Source organism: Mizuhopecten yessoensis, unplaced genomic scaffold, assembly GCF_002113885.1.
Source record: "Mizuhopecten yessoensis strain PY_sf001 unplaced genomic scaffold, ASM211388v2 scaffold2781, whole genome shotgun sequence".
NCBI classification, from domain to species: domain Eukaryota; kingdom Metazoa; phylum Mollusca; class Bivalvia; order Pectinida; family Pectinidae; genus Mizuhopecten; species Mizuhopecten yessoensis.
Genome location: NW_018404716.1, coordinates 251530 through 270787, shown reverse-complemented (window position 1 = coordinate 270787; position 19258 = coordinate 251530). Strand labels below are relative to the sequence as shown.

The 19258-nt window shown below is 38.0% G+C and overlaps 2 protein-coding genes and 1 non-coding gene across 4 annotated transcripts in view; 1 reads left to right on the top strand and 2 right to left on the bottom strand.

Moving 5' to 3' along the window:
• Positions 1-2394: 2394 nt before the first annotated feature.
• On the bottom strand, positions 2395-14900 carry LOC110446553 (methyltransferase-like 26). Of its 2 annotated transcripts, none has more exons than XM_021491755.1 (7): positions 14838-14900; positions 10037-10241; positions 8959-9124; positions 8122-8181; positions 5204-5271; positions 3817-3895; positions 2395-3543 (listed from the first exon to the last, which is right to left on the bottom strand). In XM_021491755.1, the coding sequence occupies exons 2-7, from the start codon at positions 10228-10230 to the stop codon at positions 3493-3495; spliced, it is 618 nt and encodes a 205-aa protein (XP_021347430.1). In that variant the 5' UTR covers positions 10231-10241; positions 14838-14900; the 3' UTR covers positions 2395-3492. The 2 variants fall into 2 exon arrangements, with proteins under 2 accessions (XP_021347430.1, XP_021347429.1); XM_021491754.1 differs by lacking the exon at positions 14838-14900 and adding an exon at positions 11486-11574.
• Trnag-ccc lies at positions 14606-14676 on the bottom strand. Its single transcript has one exon. It is a non-coding gene; the product is annotated as a tRNA-Gly (tRNA).
• Positions 14897-19258, top strand: part of LOC110446554 (MAPK regulated corepressor interacting protein 2-like) — a 6382-nt gene continuing 2020 nt past the window's right edge. Inside the window, exons 1-5 of the mRNA XM_021491756.1 lie at positions 14897-15002; positions 15117-15189; positions 16887-17011; positions 17122-17181; positions 18558-18605. Coding sequence (XP_021347431.1) covers positions 14951-15002; positions 15117-15189; positions 16887-17011; positions 17122-17181; positions 18558-18605 — 358 coding nt within the window. The 5' untranslated portion in view covers positions 14897-14950. The remainder of the gene's footprint in view (positions 15003-15116; positions 15190-16886; positions 17012-17121; positions 17182-18557; positions 18606-19258) is intronic.

Below are 19258 nucleotides of genomic sequence, written 5' to 3'. Positions count from 1 at the left end.
GGTATAAGTTACTCTTGTAACATAATTAACACAATTACCTTGTAACTGTCACACATCAAGCATCTTTCGATTTTGTAAGACTGGTTAGTCTGCTATTTACCAGATTCCACCATGTGGTTGTGTTTTATATAGATGACGTACATGTATAACTTCCCTTAGGTTTGTTGTGATTCATTTAACTGTTAGCTAGAAATAAGGTTGGAATTTGGTTTACAAAATTGAAATGGTCTACGGTTCATTTATTTTGTTGAAGTTATCTAGAAAGCATTTGACAACATACACAGAGAACGGTTCTCGGCAATAATGGAGAAATGAAGATAATGGAAAAATTGAAGGCACGCTGCTAGCTATTTGATTGATGTCAGGTAAAAAAAGCCTGACCAATCACTAGGCTGATACATGTCCTTTAAAGATTACAGAGAAGCGACATCGGACATCAAAGACAGTATGTTTTAACGTTACGCGACTGATAGATTCTTTTGGTGTACATCAAAGGATCAAACTAGTCTTCTCGTGTCATCCCCAAGGGTGGCGCACACTGAGCCTTCGACATATTCCAGGGGTGTAGAGAGAGAAAGTGAGCGTAACCCCTGGATATCGAGGAGGGAGGGACTCAGAATCGGTCCTTACTGATCAAGGCTGCGTAGTTCAAAGATGTCATTTCAGTATTTGTATTAATTTTGGACCCTGTGATTGGCTACAAAGAACTAACTATTATATGGGGACGATTTACTTTGATACTCTCGTTAATCTGGATTTGTTAAGACGACACGACCATAATGTCATCAAACGACAGAAATTTGCAAAGAAAGACAGGTGACTTCGAGATCATTACTGCTGGATAGGTCTAGTCATTAACACAAGGACCAGGGTCATGACTATAGATGCAAAATATATTCAGAATCTAAATTAGATCAACAGGGAGGAGAAAGTCACAGTCAACAGTCACAGTATGAAGCTCCGTTGTAAAATCAAGGAGAGCAGTAAGTAAGGAAACCTTTTTCACCATTTAGGTAAATATATTGGCATCAATATGAGTCTGATTGCTGGAAGATAAATAAGCATGATGGGGAACGACTGAACAGCCTCTACAACCCATGTGTACGGAGATTACAGGCTATTCTTGTCTAATGTTGAATCCAACAACGAGCTTCTAGGGAGAGTCCATTTGTATTGTACATCACCATTAGCACGACTATGACAGTGCATAGAACATGACCTGAAGATGAATTCTTTGGATTCCGGAAAACCTCTACATGGACACCAGCAGGAACGAAACGAGTTAAGCAACCGACGAAACCATTTCTACAGCTAGAGGATGAAGGAAAGGCGGATATCCGGCGGGACAAGTACACATGGGGAGAGGCATCAGTACAAACAGCAACTCCATTAAAAAGAAGAGACATTTCTTCTTACGCCATGTTACACCTGTAGTTCACGGAATGTGTATGTCGTGAGATGATTAAACGGCTGAGATATGGTATGTTCTAGTAAATTCCATACGCAAGAAACACAATTTCCTTTTATGGTGCAAAATAATGCATTTTCCACCTTTTTTATGGTATTCAGCTGAGATCTAAAGATCAATTGAAGTAAGAGATGAAAACGTATATATATAAAAAAGACAACGAGAGGTTTCAAAGACGATCCTTATACATCTGCAGTTGATAGTGATGAGAAATACTAGTGTACTTACATTGCATGTAACGTAACGGTAATCTACGGTGAACAACACGTACCAGAGGTATGTTTTATGTCGGTTTCGATAATCGATATGTAGCACCCTTAGTACTATATATGCTCTATAAAGATTACAAAGGAGAACACAATATGTCCACAAAAGGAACACAGAGGGAGCTCAGCAACACATGGCGTAGTATTAATTAGCATCTTGCAACACGCAAGCGTCTTTTGTTGAAGAACGGGAAGGCGTAGAGTGATGGCCAGATACGTGCTTGTATTGGCTTTTCAAACTTTTGCGAAAGAAATTACCTTGACCTATATTCAAGGTCATAGGTGTCAAACTTGTTAAAACTTTTAAACGCCTTCTTCTGAAGAACAGAAAGACCTAGAGTAATGATATTTGGCAGTAAACAACAGGCATGGAATGTTCCAAATTCTACAACAGAAATGACGGTGACCTATAGCCGTGGTCCTATAGGAGTTATGTTTGTTAAAGCTTCTCCCCGAAGACAGAAAGACGTAGTCATGATTTGGCCGGTACATTGCTTGTATAAAATGCTACGTTTGTTCAGTAACTTGCTGGCATATAATGCTAGAACGCTTGCGAAAAGAACTGTATACGTCGCCAACGATTTGATATAAAGAGGACTTTCTTGTGTCGATGTCGTCGATTGTGATGGACGTGATGAATAATATAACAAAGATGTGTGGTTACCTTTTAAATAAATTGTATTAGTAAATTAAAAATATGAACAACTTACATAACACACGAGTTTATTAGACGATACTGATAAAGTAACGAGGAACAGACTGATACGCTGTTCAAGTCTAGTGTCCGGATTATACTTCTCAAATCATAGACCTGCAATGTCGAAGTCTGAATTTCAACTATATTTTATCTCCGACAAGCATGTGTAACTATATACGATGATAATCAGTGCTATCCACTGTATGGTAGCCAACTGTCTATAAAGGTACATGTAAACCTTTACTTGAGTAAGAGTTTGATCAGTAAAACGGTCACCTACACAACAAGTTTCCACCTTGCTGGTAATGCCGATCATCGACACTCAGATAACCAACATAAATAGTATATATTGTATGAAATTTTCTGAATAGTCCATGAAAACTTGTTTGATTTTGTCTCTATTTTGTCAAATTTTACAACGAAACAGTAATGATGATAAAGACCTTTTTTCCCAATTCTGTTTAGGTTCGCACCAATTACTGAAAGTGTGCTAGATAAAGGCATTGAAATTGGTGACAGACAAATGACTACTGTGAACACCCGCAGGGCAGGGCTTATATATAAACAGTGTCCAGAAACCTTCCTTAAAACAACAAACCAATCCTCAATAATTCCCACCTACTCGACGTTTCTCACACTGTCCTCTAAACGTCTTCTAACGGAGTGTAAGGTGTGGCACTCTCTGCTGGATTTCGCAAAAGTCGCCACAGTATATAGATCATAATTCAGGCTAGTGTAACGCTTTTTATGTTATTGACCAAAATTCTGATTCCTAAATAATTGGAAGTAGAAACTAGCCCGCATCTTAGGTCTCTTTGGCAATTACTAAATGAATCCAACAATCAACAGAAAAAAACATCGCCAGAGTCAGGTCTCCAATTCGAGTGGTTAAGTTTGAACTACCCGGTGTACTCCACAGGGAAATGTACACGTGTCATTCAACAACATTCAGTGGAACAGCAATCATTTTTCGTCGTTATCCAATTTGTCTGGAGTTAATTAATTACCACAGGACTTAACAAATCATCGTTACATTATTATGTAATGTCTCACACACAGCATCAGCCTTCCTTTAGGAATATCAACATTTTATTGTTGGCTGGCATATCCACCTGTAAATGATAAACATGCCAATCACATTATCAGCCGCACCAATTCAGTAATATTGATGACATTCAGAAACAGCTGTTATAATTATAACTATCTCACGATTGTTATGATCAATTACGCATTAGATATATATTCTATCTACCATAATCTTCATCTCTAAAGATAAAAGTGAAACGAAGTAAACTGTATATAAGTGTACTTAGACGCCATGGTTGTATTTTAACATAATTCCGTTTCAAGGCCAAGAAGAATACATACACTATATTATCACTTACCATTTGTTGCATCCTGAGTCGGTTGGTCTTAGCCAACTTCTCTACATCGTCTATATCTCTCACTCCCCATCTACAGTCCCTGTAAAATAGAATCCAACATTACTGCAGACAGCATACTGATAAACTTTATAACAGGTAGTATTCTAGAGATGTATTGGCCATTGGAGACCATCAACGGGCCTTTTTCGCTTTCACGAATCGGCCATGTACTGTTATTATTACAGATCTATAATCGAGGGCAAGGGAAAAGTCCTAATGTCGTATCCACAACTGTTCTATCAATTACGTATTTCACATAGTTATAGAAAAGTGATAATAAATTAGACGCAAAGGGAACGATTATCACTAAATACTTCATTTGTAATATCAGGACTGACAATGCAGAATACACAACAATAATGACGTACATAAGATGGTCGAAGAGAGAGGCAGGTAACAAGACCACTGTTATAGCATGTATAACATGATAAACAGTGCACAAACTGAATAAGTTTGGGCCTAGCTACATAAGTTAGGGTCCCACTGTACTCATGTGTAGTTTACAGTCAAAATATTTTGTATCAATTGGTAGTGTACATAGTCACAGGTATCGCAGTACAGGGCAATGTACTGTTGATAGATACAGAGTGACAGCTACCAAGACACCGATTTTACCAAGTCTTCAGGGTTACCAAGACATTGGTTCAATAGTGTCTGTGGTGACTTGGTAAAAGGTAGTCGCGGTAAACGGTGACGTGGTCAAGGTGTGTCGCGGTGAATGGAGTAAACACTCACGTTTGTCGCAGTAAGATGCTCTCTATTGTTAATACAGGATGACAGTTACTTGGCGATACAATGTTTAGCTGGCTTTTCGACTATATATGTGTTTGTTTTAGTGTAATAAGTGTAAAACATCTACCGGGTGTAGTGTAGGCAGTAGTTGTTTGAGGTAATAATTAGGTTATAAGTATTTGAGTCAGAAAGACGGCCAGTGTTTCTTTATATATTGTTGGCATTCATTGTTAAAACAGTTACTAGGTCCAAGATGGAACTTGGTGAGGAACTGTGGGCACGCATCCGTTATATGTATTTTTGGTGGCAGCGGTGGGATTCTGTGTGCTCATGTAAGGCCAGTTTCTGGTGGTAAGGAAGGTGCATTGGTACACATGGAGGACCTACGGGATTCCCCAGGCCAATTCTCTGGACGCGACTTCTCGTCGAGGGGAATAGTGTAACAGCTAAGGAATTCAAGGGGAGATTTCCACCTTACTGACAAGCTATGTAGCTTTTCCAGCGATGCGCTATAATCCGGTGACCCGCTCACTAGTTCAGCAACGTCAAGCGTGGTCAGTAGCTGAAAGACACTACGACAGTATGCTGTTACGTTGCTCCCTCAAAATGTACTTACTGTGATTTTAGATACTGGTCAAATTTAACATTGCTATCTGGAGTCAAGCTTCCATGTATTGCAAATGGCTGAAAGAGAAAAATATAAACAAGCATGCATAATTTTCTTCCTAGTTGAAGAATAACTACTTGTTGCATCCAAAATATGAATTTGTGACGTTATAAAAGATTTTAAATGTACCTCTCCTAAGTTTTAATATATGTCTACATGCACTTTGAAACACTTAAGACATGAATTTCCATGTTTTAGCATTTGTACCACTGACGAGACCTAAATGGACAAAATGACCATAGGGTCAATAAAGACGTATGCTTTGTTTGGCGTTCTGTATAGACTTACTAAATGTTAAATGGTAGTCCTCACATCTTGAGCAATTATCTTTAACAATTATTGTTGTTACATTCTTTGTACTTAATCGTAGTTATATTATATTCTGTATACATAACACGCCAACGTGTCGGATAAAAATATCACAGGAAAGTAAACATGAAATGCATATACTTAGTCATGTACTTTCTAACATAAAAAGTTATTCCCGGGTTTTATGTACTTAATCCATCCAGAAACAGGTATCCCCCGTGTTTTATTGTGTACTTACTCCGTACAGAAATAGGTATCCCCCGGGTTTTATTGTGTATTTACTCCGTACATAAACAGGTATCCCTCTGGTTTTACATGTATGTACTTACTCCGTACAGAAACATGTATCCCCCGGGTTTTATGTACTTACTCCCTACAGAAACATGTATCCCCCGGGGTTTATGTACTTACTTCGTACCTAAACATGTATCCCCCGGGTTTAATTGTATACTTATTCCGTACAGAAACAGGTATCCCCCGGGTTTGAATGTGTGCTTACTCCGTACAGAAACAGGTATCCCTGGGTTTTATATACTTACTCAGTAAAGAAACAGGTATACCCTGGGTTTTATTGTGTACTCACTCCGTACAGAAACAAGGTATCCCCCGGGTTTTATTGTGTATTTACTCCGTACAGAAACATATATCCCCCGGGTTTTATGTACTTACTTCGTACATAATCAACCCCGGGGTTTAATTGTATACTTATTCCGTCCAGAAACAGGTATCCCCTGGGGTTTATTGTGTAATTCCTCCGTACAGAAACATGTATCCCCCGGATTTTAGAAGGTAATTGGCTCCAGCAAACATCGTGTACTAACTCCCAACAGAAACATGAATCCCCCGGGTTTTATGTACTTACTTCGGACATAATAAACCCCGGGGTTTAATTGTATACTTATTCCGTCCAGAAACAGGTATCCCCTGGGGTTTATTGTGTAATTCCTCCGTACAGAAACATGTATCCCCCGGATTTTAGAAGGTAATTGGCTCCAGCAAACATTGTGTACTAACTCCCATCAGAAACATGAATCCCCCGGGTTTTATGTACTTACTTCGGACATAATAAACCCCGGGGTTTAATTGTATACTTATTCCGTCCAGAAACAGGTATCCCCTGGGGTTTATTGTGTAATTCCTCCGTACAGAAACATGTATCCCCCGGATTTTAGAAGGTAATTGGCTCCAGCAAACATTGTGTACTAACTCCCAACAGAAACATGAATCCCCCGGGTTTTATGTACTTACTTCGGACATAATAAACCCCGGGGTTTAATTGTATACTTATTCCGTACAGAAACAGGTATCCCCTGGGGTTTATTGTGTACTTACTCCGTACAGAAACGGGTATCCCCGGGGTTTATTGTGTACTTACTCCGGACAGAAACAGGTATTCCCCGGGTTTTATGTACTTACTGCGTACAGAAACAGGTATCCCCTGGGTTTTGTGTACTTACTCCGTACAGAAACATGTATCCCCCAGGTTTTAGAAGGTAATTGGCTCCAGCAAACATCGTGTACTAACTCCCAACAGAAACATGAATCCCCCGGGTTTTATGTACTTACTTCGTACATAATAAACCCCGGGGTTTAATTGTATACTTATTCCGTACAGAAACAGGTATCCCCTTTAATTGTATACTTATTCCGTACAGAAACAGGTATCCCCCGGGTTTTAATGTGTACTTACTCCGTTCAGAAACAGGTATCCCTGGGTTTTATGTTCTTACTCCGTACAGAAACAGGTATTCCACGGGTTTTATGTACTTCCTCCGTACAGAAACAGGTATCCCCTGGGGTTTATTGTGTAATTACTCCGTACAGAAACAGGTATCCCTGGGGTTTATATACTTACTCAGTAAAGAAACAGGTATACCCTGGGTTTTATTGTGTACTCACTCCGTACAGAAACAAGGTATCCCCCGGGTTTTATTGTGTATTTACTCCGTACAGAAACATATATCCCCCGGGTTTTATGTACTTACTCCGTACAGAAACCGGTATCCCCCGGGGTTTATTGTGTACTTACCCCGTACAGAAACAGGTATTCCCCGGGTTTTATGTACTTACTTCGTACATAAGAAACCCCGGGGTTTAATTGTATACTTATTCCGTACAGAAACAGGTATCCCCCGGGGGTTATTGTGTACTTACTCCGTACAGAAACAGGGATCTCCCGGGGTTTATTGTGTACTTACTCCGTATGGAAACAGGTATCCCCCGGGGTTTATTGTGTACTTACCCCGTACAGAAACAGGTATTCCCCGGGTTTTGTGTACTTACTCCGTACAGAAACATGTATGGCCCGGGTTTTAGAAGGTAATTGGCTCCAGCAAACATTGTGTACTAACTCCCAACAGAAACATGAATCCCCCGGGTTTTATGTACTTACTTCGGACATAATAAACCCCGGGGTTTAATTGTATACTTATTCCGTACAGAAACAGGTATCCCCCGGGGTTTATTGTGTACTTACTCCGTACAGAAACAGGTATTCCCCGGGTTTTATGTACTTACTCCGTACAGAAACAGGTATCCCCTGGGTTTTGTGTACTTACTCCGTACAGAAACATGTATCCCCCGGGTTTTAGAAGGTAATTGGCTCCAGCAAACAGACCCTGAAAATTGCAAACCATACAAGTTATACTTTTAATGGAACCAAAAGAAATCGAAAGCTTTTCATTTTACTTAATGTTTAAAAAAAAATACCCAAAATGTTTTTGTATTAACCAAAATAGAATCACCATACTTTATCAATACTGTTGTGAAGCCGATACTTGAGTTGAACTTTGCCCTCTGTGGTTGATTTGAACAAATGTTACGATACTGAGCAAATATTAATAGACTAACAAAATGGCTGGTGCTATCATCATAAATATTATTAATAGTCGCAGACGTGTTTTACTAAAATATAACGTGTTTTGCGATTTTTCATTGAATGACAAGTAATAACAAATCAATTTTGCAACAAATCTGTTTTATTCTATATTTAGGATGAACTAATCATATTTGTATTTATAACCTAGAAATAAGAAGTAGGAGTATTCCAAGCATAACAGCAAGAAAGTTTGAAATGTGCGTGTTTTACATTATCCTTGATTGTGACATCATTAAATGAAGTCAATGTAAAGAACTTTTGACGTCCTAAAGAACGCCCGTTGTTTGTCACATTGTTATTTCTTCAATTTGAAGACCAAAAACTGTTATAAACATATGCTATTAAATTATTTCCCGTTTAATACCATCTATATGTTTTACTGTCTTGCAGAATATTCACTTGTATATAGTAAAATGTATTCATCGGAAAACATTAGATAGCATCTATGTATACTGATGGACTTACAATCCAGCACATTGATTACTTGTTTGTGTGTATATATCACTGGACGACTCACCACAGCTGTGTCCCAGGGTGAAATGTGGATCATGTTGGCGTTGAGTATGACTGTTAGTGACCCCTCCCCTAAGCCACCTGCCCACGCCCCGGGGTCCGTCGTGACGTCTAGCAGTACGGGCTCATTCACATTGGACAACTCGGCATGTTGTATAAACGCAGAAATACTGAAACATTGTGTTGGCATTAGCGTCGTCGTTTATATGACTCAATCAACAATCAGGTTGAGATCAGTTGCTGGATACAGAGTCAGGGGTATGAGCCCAGAACTTTTGTCAGATAAGGCCAGAAATAGTTATTTTCTTATCATGTTATCTTAACCAAAACACTACTTACTAGTATGTGATATTTTTCATTGTAGTACTGCATACTTTGCACAGTTTTTTTTATTTAAACATAGTTTATTGCCTTTTTTACATAGCAATGGAATTGGGCACACGCTTTACAACTTATATCAAGCCCTTTCCCTGTACAATAATAATAAAAAAAAATCAAAAAAAATCATGATGACAGAACTACGTAAATAAGCTATGTATAAATTAATTTATCAGTTACACATTCACGCACCGAACCACACGCATGCGCACAAATATAAACATGCACATGTAGATAAAGGAAGAGAGGGAGAGAGGGGGATGGTGAGAGGGGGAGGAGGAGAGAGGGAAGAGGGGGTTAGAAAATCCATTTTTTTAAGATTACTAGATAAGTACTGCAACAAGACAGTAAACTTAAGAAAATATATATCAGACCACGTGGTTGTTCCTTCTCCGTGCGAAAGGACTAGTTATACTATTCGCTGTTCACAACTTTCTTCTGATCAATGTTCATCACTTCCCGTGCTATTTTAACTTCCTCCTGTTCACTCTGCTCTTGCTGGTATTTCCGTTAAACACACGGCTTCATTATATTTATATATACATATATTTATATGTTGCAACTCGTTTTGTCAATCTGTTAGTATTAGTAAGATACATGTATTATTAAATATGTCGATTTTGCAGTTCTATTAACACTTTACTAATCACCAAATCATGTAATTAAGTTTAAGAAAATTTATTTGGAAAAAGGATATCAGCTACCTTTTTAAATTTCTGTCCTCAATTTCACTCGGCTGCCATGCGAGACGAGGGATTTGTTGAGCAATGTGGGCGACATGGGCTCCACTCCCCGAGGCTACCTCCAGGGCAAGTCCCTCCGTCTCCTTGGACAGGACCTGCTGCAGAACCTCAACGATAGGAACCTTGTTTCTTTCAGCTGCCGGGAACTGTAACATCTTGCTGAAAACTGAATATGTTGCCCCAAATGTGATCACACTTACGGCAAGCTGTTTGGGTTTTCACCCATTATAACAGAGATAAATGGATATTGATTAATAAGAGGTCCCTTAATTTCAAAAAGATATGTATAGGGAAATCAAAATATAGAAGAATCTCAATTCTAAAAATTTGAGAAATGTTTTTGACAATACTGCAATGTATCGCAAAATAAATATTTAATTCGAGATATCGCTAATTGAAATATACGTAAATTGTTATTTTCCGTATAATAGAGATGAGTTTCTTTTCACTATAAATAATAAATATTCCAAACATAAATACTTTTATTGTATAAGTCAAGTCTATGGCGCTACACTCACCCCACAATTCGATCAAACTAAGTCAATAGTCATACATCTTGAAATTAACAAACAAACAAAACTAAACAAACAAAAATATAACAAAACAAACATTTCGGTAAATGTATTTGAGATGATGCTTCACTTTATACTGTGACGTCTACTTTTTTCTGTATCTATGGAGGCACGGTAGTCTAGTGGTAGGACGCCGGGCTCGTGACCGAAGGGTTGTGGGTTCGAGTCTCGGCACGGCACTGTGTTGTATCTTTGAGCAAGATACTTTACTCCGCTTGTTCCAGTCTACTCAGCTGTAAATGTGTACGTGGCTGGGCAGTGCTAGAATTGTAGAATGCTAGCTGTGAGCGCCGAAATGGCAGCACCGGCTGTATGCTCCCCAGGGAGTTGAGAAAGATATTTGCTGGTTGCAAATGCCCTAAAATCACGGATAATAATTTGTGAACCGCTTTGTGACGACCTACGAACTAGGTTGTGATAAAGCGGTATATAAGAACCTCGAATTATTATTATTTATTATCATTATTTATTATCATTATTTAGTACACCTTCCATAGCACGTTACATGTCTCTGTGGTCAAGAAAAGGAGGAAATTAAATCGAACTTCTGATATTATTTTGATATTTCTGATGATACGGTGTTTATCTCATCAAAGCTAAGACAACAGTTTCAGAAACCTGTAATGAACTGTATGGAATCCGGATCCGTTTTCTGTATTATAGTGATAACTACTATTCCGGTACATAGTGCAGCTCTTTATTATAGTGCACTCGACCATTCGTTGCAGTTTGCTTTGTTATTAGGTATTGTTACGATCCGTTTGTTAGAGTGAATAAACACACATTTCAAAGGCGTCGACACAGTACCATTTCTGTGCTACTGTTACAGTGTACTTACCGGTTCGCGTCGTACCGAATAGCCGTGTGGTCATGTATTTACACTAATGTGGTCGAGGTTAAAACTTGTACGACAGACCCGGACCCGGGCTCGAAAATATGTTCCGGCATATATACGGTACGAGTAAATACTTGCATCTCAATCACAGTAAAGTATGGTTACCTTGAAATTATATTCTGTTGATTAATTCAATGTGACAATTTGAGTGACGAAGTAATAATATATTGAAATCATCATTGCGGTATTTATAGCATTGAAACATTGCACTCTAAAACCAACAATCAGAAAAACAGTTGTTATCATTCTCCATTTTGTACATGTAATTTCGTCCCTCCGCGTCTGTTTGTTCCCTCCAAAAACAGCTTTACGCACCCTCGCTTCTAAGTGGGTTTTTTTTTTTTTATTGCTCTACGATAATAGCAACTGAATTATACTTCACGGGTGTGGATAATAGGACAATTGCAAATCAACCCAGGGGAAATGTTATTCACGACATTTGGCGATCAAGAAAATAACGAAAATCATTATGAACATGGATATTAAAAGACATTGTATAGAGTAAGGCCGATACAATAAAGTAAGACGCAATAAGACGAGTGTATACATGTTTGTATATGTTCAAGTTCTGGTTCAAGTGCCACAAACCCAATGATCCTTGCTTTCCGTTATGATTGCGCTTAACATGACATTTGTTCATTATATTTAATATGCAAACAATTATCTTGTCAGTTAATTTATGTCATCATATAATTAAATCCTCTGATCATAACATTTTTAATGATAAATTCCACGTCGATGTTATAGTTAATATTATCAATTCCATTTTTAAAATGCTTCACTAAATATCATCAGTCAAAGAACAAACAAACTCATGTTAACACTTCCGCTTGTGCACGGTGAAAACGGACAATCTTGGGCAAATTCGGTACAGAACTCGGAAGACTGTCCGACGACAGCGAGTTTACAAACTAGACAAAGAATTTCGAACACAAGTGATACCGGACTGTAAGTCAAGCCAGTTAAGTTTACGTACACACAGACAGATACGAAATGGCCATGAAACTTCCTGAAACTCGGGCATTTGCGATAGGGAGGAAACCCGTTATTGAATGCAGTGAGTAACAAAAGGGGACATAATTGTACCAAAACAAAATAGATAGTGTAATCACAGGTATACCAATTCGCTGAGTGAACACCCTGCGATTAAAGCGAAGACGAATACTATTATGGACAAACTTAAAATAGTTGTTAGAAATATGTATTCAAATGACCATATTTCTTACGTAAAGATCCAGAATCGTGAAACATATGTAAACAATTTTGATGCAACTTTGAGTGTCTAGAACAAACTTTCACTCTTTGGTAGAGATTAATGATCAAGGTCGAAACGAAAAAGGCTTATGATGATATTTAGTCCTTTAATTGCAGTGGATCAGAAGCACTACTTGTCATTGCCGGGATATTCGTCGGCTACGAAGGTAGTTGTGCTTTGTGGTTGGACAGGTTCACGTACAGAATTTTGAGAACGACCCGGAGTTTCCAGAACTGCACATAAGTATCGGAAAGTTAAGAAATACGTCAGCAATACTCTACATAAACAGTGATATCCCTCAAGTATAACACATCGACAAACTCCATTCAACCCCAGAGATGGACTTAAGGCTGAGAATGAACATCTCCCATAGGACATCGTCGCAAAAGTAGAGGATGTTCCTATACCATGGGTATCGCCCATCGTTCAGCTGAAAAAAATCCAAATGAGATCAGCCTGGTTGTAGACATGCGTAAGGCAATTTCAGCATTTCTTTAAGATAAATCATAAACATGAATGGTGCTGAGATATTCAGTTAACTTGATCTCAGAAGTACAGTTATCATGCACCAACTTGATATCGAAACAGAGTCGAGATACATCACTCTAACGAGTACAAACGGCTCAATTTGGGGATTTCATCGGCGTCTTGAGGGTTTCAAGAAACAACCAAACGGGTAACTGAAGGAATTGAAGGGGTTTTGAATATTTCTGATGACATCATCCTTTATAGAAGATACAAAATGGAGCACGAAGAGGCCTTGAAGGAGACATTAATAAAACCACGGAGAAAGCAATCTAATTCCGTGCTGAAACATAGATAATATCTCTTTCTTTTTTTTTAGTCTTAAGCGAAAACAGAATCTTCGCAGACTCAAAAGTAAAATTTGTAGGATAATTCCAGCATCCAGAAAGCGTTAAGAACACAAAAGCATGACTTATAACTATTGTCTTTTCATCGAAGAATATGTGACATCTCCGAAAACTCTGTAGGGTGACTCACAAACATATACGTGGAAGCTAGTGATACTTTCGTCGCGTACAACGAACCCAATGAGACCAGTCTAATTAAGGATAAATGTTGTATCTGTCCGAATAGGCGCAGTCCTGGTCCAAGACAAGTTAATCTCAGTAACGTCTATTGAATCTCGATACAGTAGGGTGAGAGGTTTTGGAGGTCATGTGTGACTTGTGAACACTATGTATTGGAGGAGACTCAGACAGTGCACTGTTGTCAAAGACCACAAACCATTGGAGAAGATATGGTAGAAACAAGGACTTCCAAACCTAAGGCTCGACAGATGGGGTCTGAAACTGAGACCCTATATACACCGGTATGAGCCCGAAGAAGGAAATAGATTGCTGACTATGTAATACATTGCTCGACAACCTGTCAGATTATAGAAAATCTTAATCCTGTGTCATCCAGTTGTATGAGGTCATGAAGGCTATACTTACTCTACACAGTCCTGCGCTATTACATAAAGTTATAGCGTTAACCTGAAATAGAGATATCGGAAGGGACGATTCATTAACTCAGTATGTATCATGTTCAGAAAACTAGCCGATAAATGAAAATTTATGTTTAGTGCGTAATCGCAAGGAATTAGATTGTCGGTGGTGATAGGCTGCGTATATTTCCTGTAGTTAGTAGTAGTAGTAGTAGTAGTACACCTTCCAATAGCCGTGTTTTGTACATTATAAGTGGAATGAATAACGAGAATAAAAACAGTGTTTGCTAATGTGCTCACACATCCTTTATTTTTTGTTCCACTTTTTTTTAAAACAATCACAATAATGTAAAAAATGTGCGCCGCCCGGGAATCGAACCCGGGTCGCAAGAATGGGAATCTTGCATGATACCACTACACCAGCGGCGCGTTACTCCCGCGCTTTGAAATAAAACTAGGAATGAATGGGACATGTACACATTTTTACTTAGTCCAACTTTCCTCGTATTGCTTTTAAATATTGATTGTTGTGCTCATTGATGTAGCCATTTTACAATAATTTTAATCCATCTTTCATGAGACTTACTTACCTTTAAGACTCGCAAATGAACAACACCATATTGTCAACAACAAGCACAGTAAACGCACATGGTTGCGCACTATCGATGCGCACAAATCGATTCGAAACGGAAGTAACCACGGGATGTACGCTTTGTCAAGAGGACCCAGTAAAATTGTTGCTAGCACCCGCAGAGGTAAGAGAAATTTCTAAAATACTCTCACTATATGTAACAGCGCGATCTCGTTTATGTGTCATTTTGAAGAAAAATTGTTCTGTTTCATTTCCAAATATGTTTATTTTATATAAGGTCCAGCTACGCAACTCGACAACCTTGAAATTAAGGACACGGAGAAGGAACCTGCGAACGGCGTTATAATGAGGTTTGTTTGCAAGTGAAAGTCTGTGTGTCACTCGCCCATACTGATTCAGCCATTTTAACTTCCACCCCATCTTCATTGTCATGTTTGCAGAACAGTTAATGAGCAAGGTTATGGATTAAACAAGTAACCACGTGTTGACCGATTTCGTCAGTATGTCTCCTAATGGATTACTGTAGGCAAGGGATTTGGACAATATGCGTAATAAAAATTGGAAATGAGAAAACTATAGAATCGGCCGTTGAAAGGGATGAAACGTGTTTTGGGTTTATGATAACTTTATAATGCGTCGTAACAAAAGCTCCTCGGAGCTTTGTTTTTTCATTGTTATAAGACGTAAAGTAAGGATTATTGTACCTTATTATAATTATGTAATGGAATATCTGATAGGATTATGATCGCATCACGCTTTTTTTTAAAACATTAAGCTTCAATGTCTCTATAGTCATTTTTCACCTTTTTGGAGCCTGAGCCTCTCTTGATAAAGTAAGAGTCACCACAGTAGATTTCTGAATTACTAAAGTTAGAGGTCTTCTTCTTCCAGTCTAAGGGACAGACTCCTCAAAGGTGTGAGTGCAATTGTCCCTGGGAGGTGGTATAGATTAAAAACAAGATTTTTTTGTTATTTTTTATTGAGGATAAAACTAACACAGATTTAGCAAGGGCAGACCTGAAAGAGTTCAGGTTTGGATTCTGTGCTAGCGATGCTGGTAAAGAGTTCCAATCAATGATAGTTCTTGGAAAGAAAGAATATTTATATAGATTTTTGTTTGAAGAAATTTGTTAAGTTTGTGTGCATCACCTTATGTTATGTATGATGTTGGATCTATAGCCTGTCACATGATTATGGATGATATTATAAAGCATTATTTGTCTGGCTTTTGTCTTCGATTGGCTGGAGTTTCCCAGTTTAATGATGTTATCATGTTGGTGACACAGCCAGGCTCTCTAGATCTATGTTGGTTGTAAACATACCGTGCTGCTCTCCTCTGGATGTTCTCGATTGCCAGGACCTGGTCTGATGTATAAGGGTCCCAGCATGTAGCTGCATATTCTAGTGATGGTCTTACTGGTGTTGTATATATATATATATGTTACTGATTTTACTTTTTTAGTGCAAGATGATATGTTGCGCCTTAAGAAACCTAGTGTTTTGTTAGCCATGTTGGTGATGGACTGTATATGGTTGTTCCAATTTCGTTCTGAGTTGATGATGAACCCTAGATATTCATCTGCCATTTCCCCTCCCAAGTTTCAAGAGATTTTAAATCATGGTCCAGTTTGTGACATTCTTGTAGAGAAGGGATTTCGTTGTAAAGTAGACAATTTGATATTACAGGTTACAATGTCATTTATGTAGATTAAAAAGAGGAGTGGGCCAACAACTGTCCCCTGGGGTACCCCGGAGAGGACATGGGCACTATCTGAGCAGGTTCCATTAAGCACCACTTTTTGATGTCTATTACTTAAGAAGGAAGAAAACCAATGAACAATTTCTGGATTGATCCCATAGAATCTGCGTTTAGATAGAATTTCTTTTCCTGTTACATAATTTTCTATTAAATGGACATCTCATTATATTTTTACTTAGTTACTGTGCGATTTGTGACAACAAACCAGCCATATTGTAATGAAACATGTTGATAAACAGCTGTATCATCAACGATAATGTTTATGCTTGAACTATATTTCCATTTCAGTTCCCCTAGACCATACTTCAGACGAGGAGGGGGTAACTTCCAGCGATCACACAATGCAAATGGGTCCCAGCAGGAAAGCACTTCACAAATACAGCATGACGAGCTTGTACGATATGTAATGCATTGTAAGTTTACTGATTAAGGAATTCATAGATGTATTTTACATATGAAATGTTTTGAATTATCTTACTTTTCAGTGCAAGTAATGTATCTTGGTTTTATTTTCTAATTACAGCCTGGTCCAAAGTCAGAAATGAGATGGAAATGTCTTCACGAAATTCCAATCAGAGAGATGGTAATTTATTACTGAATGAATACATATCAAATTAGTATACACAACCACCCAGGGGAAATTCCAAAATTAATAATGGTGGGCATTTAATGAAATAAAACAAGACAGACTAACGTCTTATCCCCAGAAACCTTCACACATTCATGTCCAGTGTTCTCCCCAGGCTGTTTTTGCAGCATGGCACCATGCTCCTATAATTCCTTGCCATGCTGCTATCCTAGATCTTCTCTGCTATATATTCATAGTAAATCTAAAGTTACCATGCTGCTTTGATTTTACATAGAGTGCTGCTTTAACAGAAATATTGAAATACCATGCTTCTTTCAAAACATTCTGAGGAGAACACTGATGTCAATCACATTGTAGTGGAAAACACTTTATTCAATAAAACAATGTCCAGGCAATTAATAAAATTTTGGCCAAGTGGTAGTTGCCTTCCTGTATTGAAATGATCGTAAGTGTTTGAGAAGAATTTTCTTAATTCTTTTTGAGAACAATAAGATCATCAGAGGAAAGATATAACTGTGATAAAGGATACATTGCTTGACAGAACACTTGTGCAATCAAATGAAGATAATCAATATCAAGAGTGTAAGATTTTGTGAACATTGCTTGATGTCACTACAACAAAATCTTTTACCTTTTAACACAATATTTTGGGTTGGAAATGGGTGGTGTCATGTTAGACGTGCATGATTGAATTCAGTTAAACTGAACTTGATAGTTAAAGCAATAGATAGGAATCAAAAGAGGTCTCCTGAGACAGGTGGTCACATATAAAACAGGTGCTCACATAGTACTAATATTAATACTCTGCCTCCCATGCACCAATTAAAATTGTCTTGTTGTCAGAAGCTGTGTTATCATAGCTAGTGGTCAAATGAACCGGTTGACTGTATTACAGTTTTTTGAAACCTAAAAAAAATGATCTAGGGTCAACAGGAAAAAATAGGGTGAGTCCGGGCACTCAGCTTCATTTTTATTTGGTCTAAAAAGAAGAAAAAAAATGTCTTAATGTGGTTGTGTATGCACAATTTAATCTTAAAATTCTCATGGTGTACTAATAATTCATTATTGGAGTTTGTACAAAGTAGAAGAATGTATTCTGGAATGTTGCTAATCAGTTTCATTGTCATACTCGATTAGTGCTGTACACATATTTGTTTGATTGTAATTGGTTTTATTGGCTAATACTTCAAAATGATTATCTTTGAATATATGGTGAATTTCGAAATATAAATATGTTAATTAGAAGTATTTGGAAGCTATTAATCTGTTTATTGTATTTTCCATTCATTAAATACTGAATTGTAAACATTAATTAATTGTATTTGATGGAGCTTCTCAAACAGTAAAATATGTTATTCAAATCTTTTCAGGAGGACCAGTTGTTTACAAGGACAAGATGCATAATCCTAGTTTACAGGGTAAGATACAAGTTTCCCCTCATATCTATCTTTGTAGGATTATAAGACTCGTGTCAATGGGTGTAGGGTAGGAAATTCAACCTGAGGAGAAAGCAGAATTTCTTCTCTAACAAGGAAATAAATCACATATGTAACAGTAAGTGAGCCATTATTACGAAGTGCCAAGTGAGCTTATGCCGTGGCGCGGCGTCCGTCGGTCCGTCGTCCGGCGTCAATATTTTACTTTAAACAACTTCTTCTTAATAACCGAAAGGCCTAGGGTGTCGATATTTGTCCAGAAGCAAACTTGGATGAAGGGCTACAAAGCTTGTTAAAATTAATGACCTTCACCTATTTTCAAGGTCACAGGGGTCAAATATGTCAAAAACTTTAAATATCTTCTTCTCAATAACCAAAATGCCCAGGAAGATGATATTTGGCCAGGAGCATGCTTGGGTGAAGGGCTACCAAGTTTGTTCAAATGAATGACCTTCAATTATATTCAAGGTCACAGGGGTCAATTGCATTAAAAAACCTTTAAACAACTTCTTCTGAATAACCAAAATGCTCAGGGTGATGATATTTGGCCAGTAGCATGCTGAGATGAAGTGCTACAAAGTTTGTTCAAATGAATGACCTTCACCCATATTCAAGGTCACAGGGGTCAAATATGT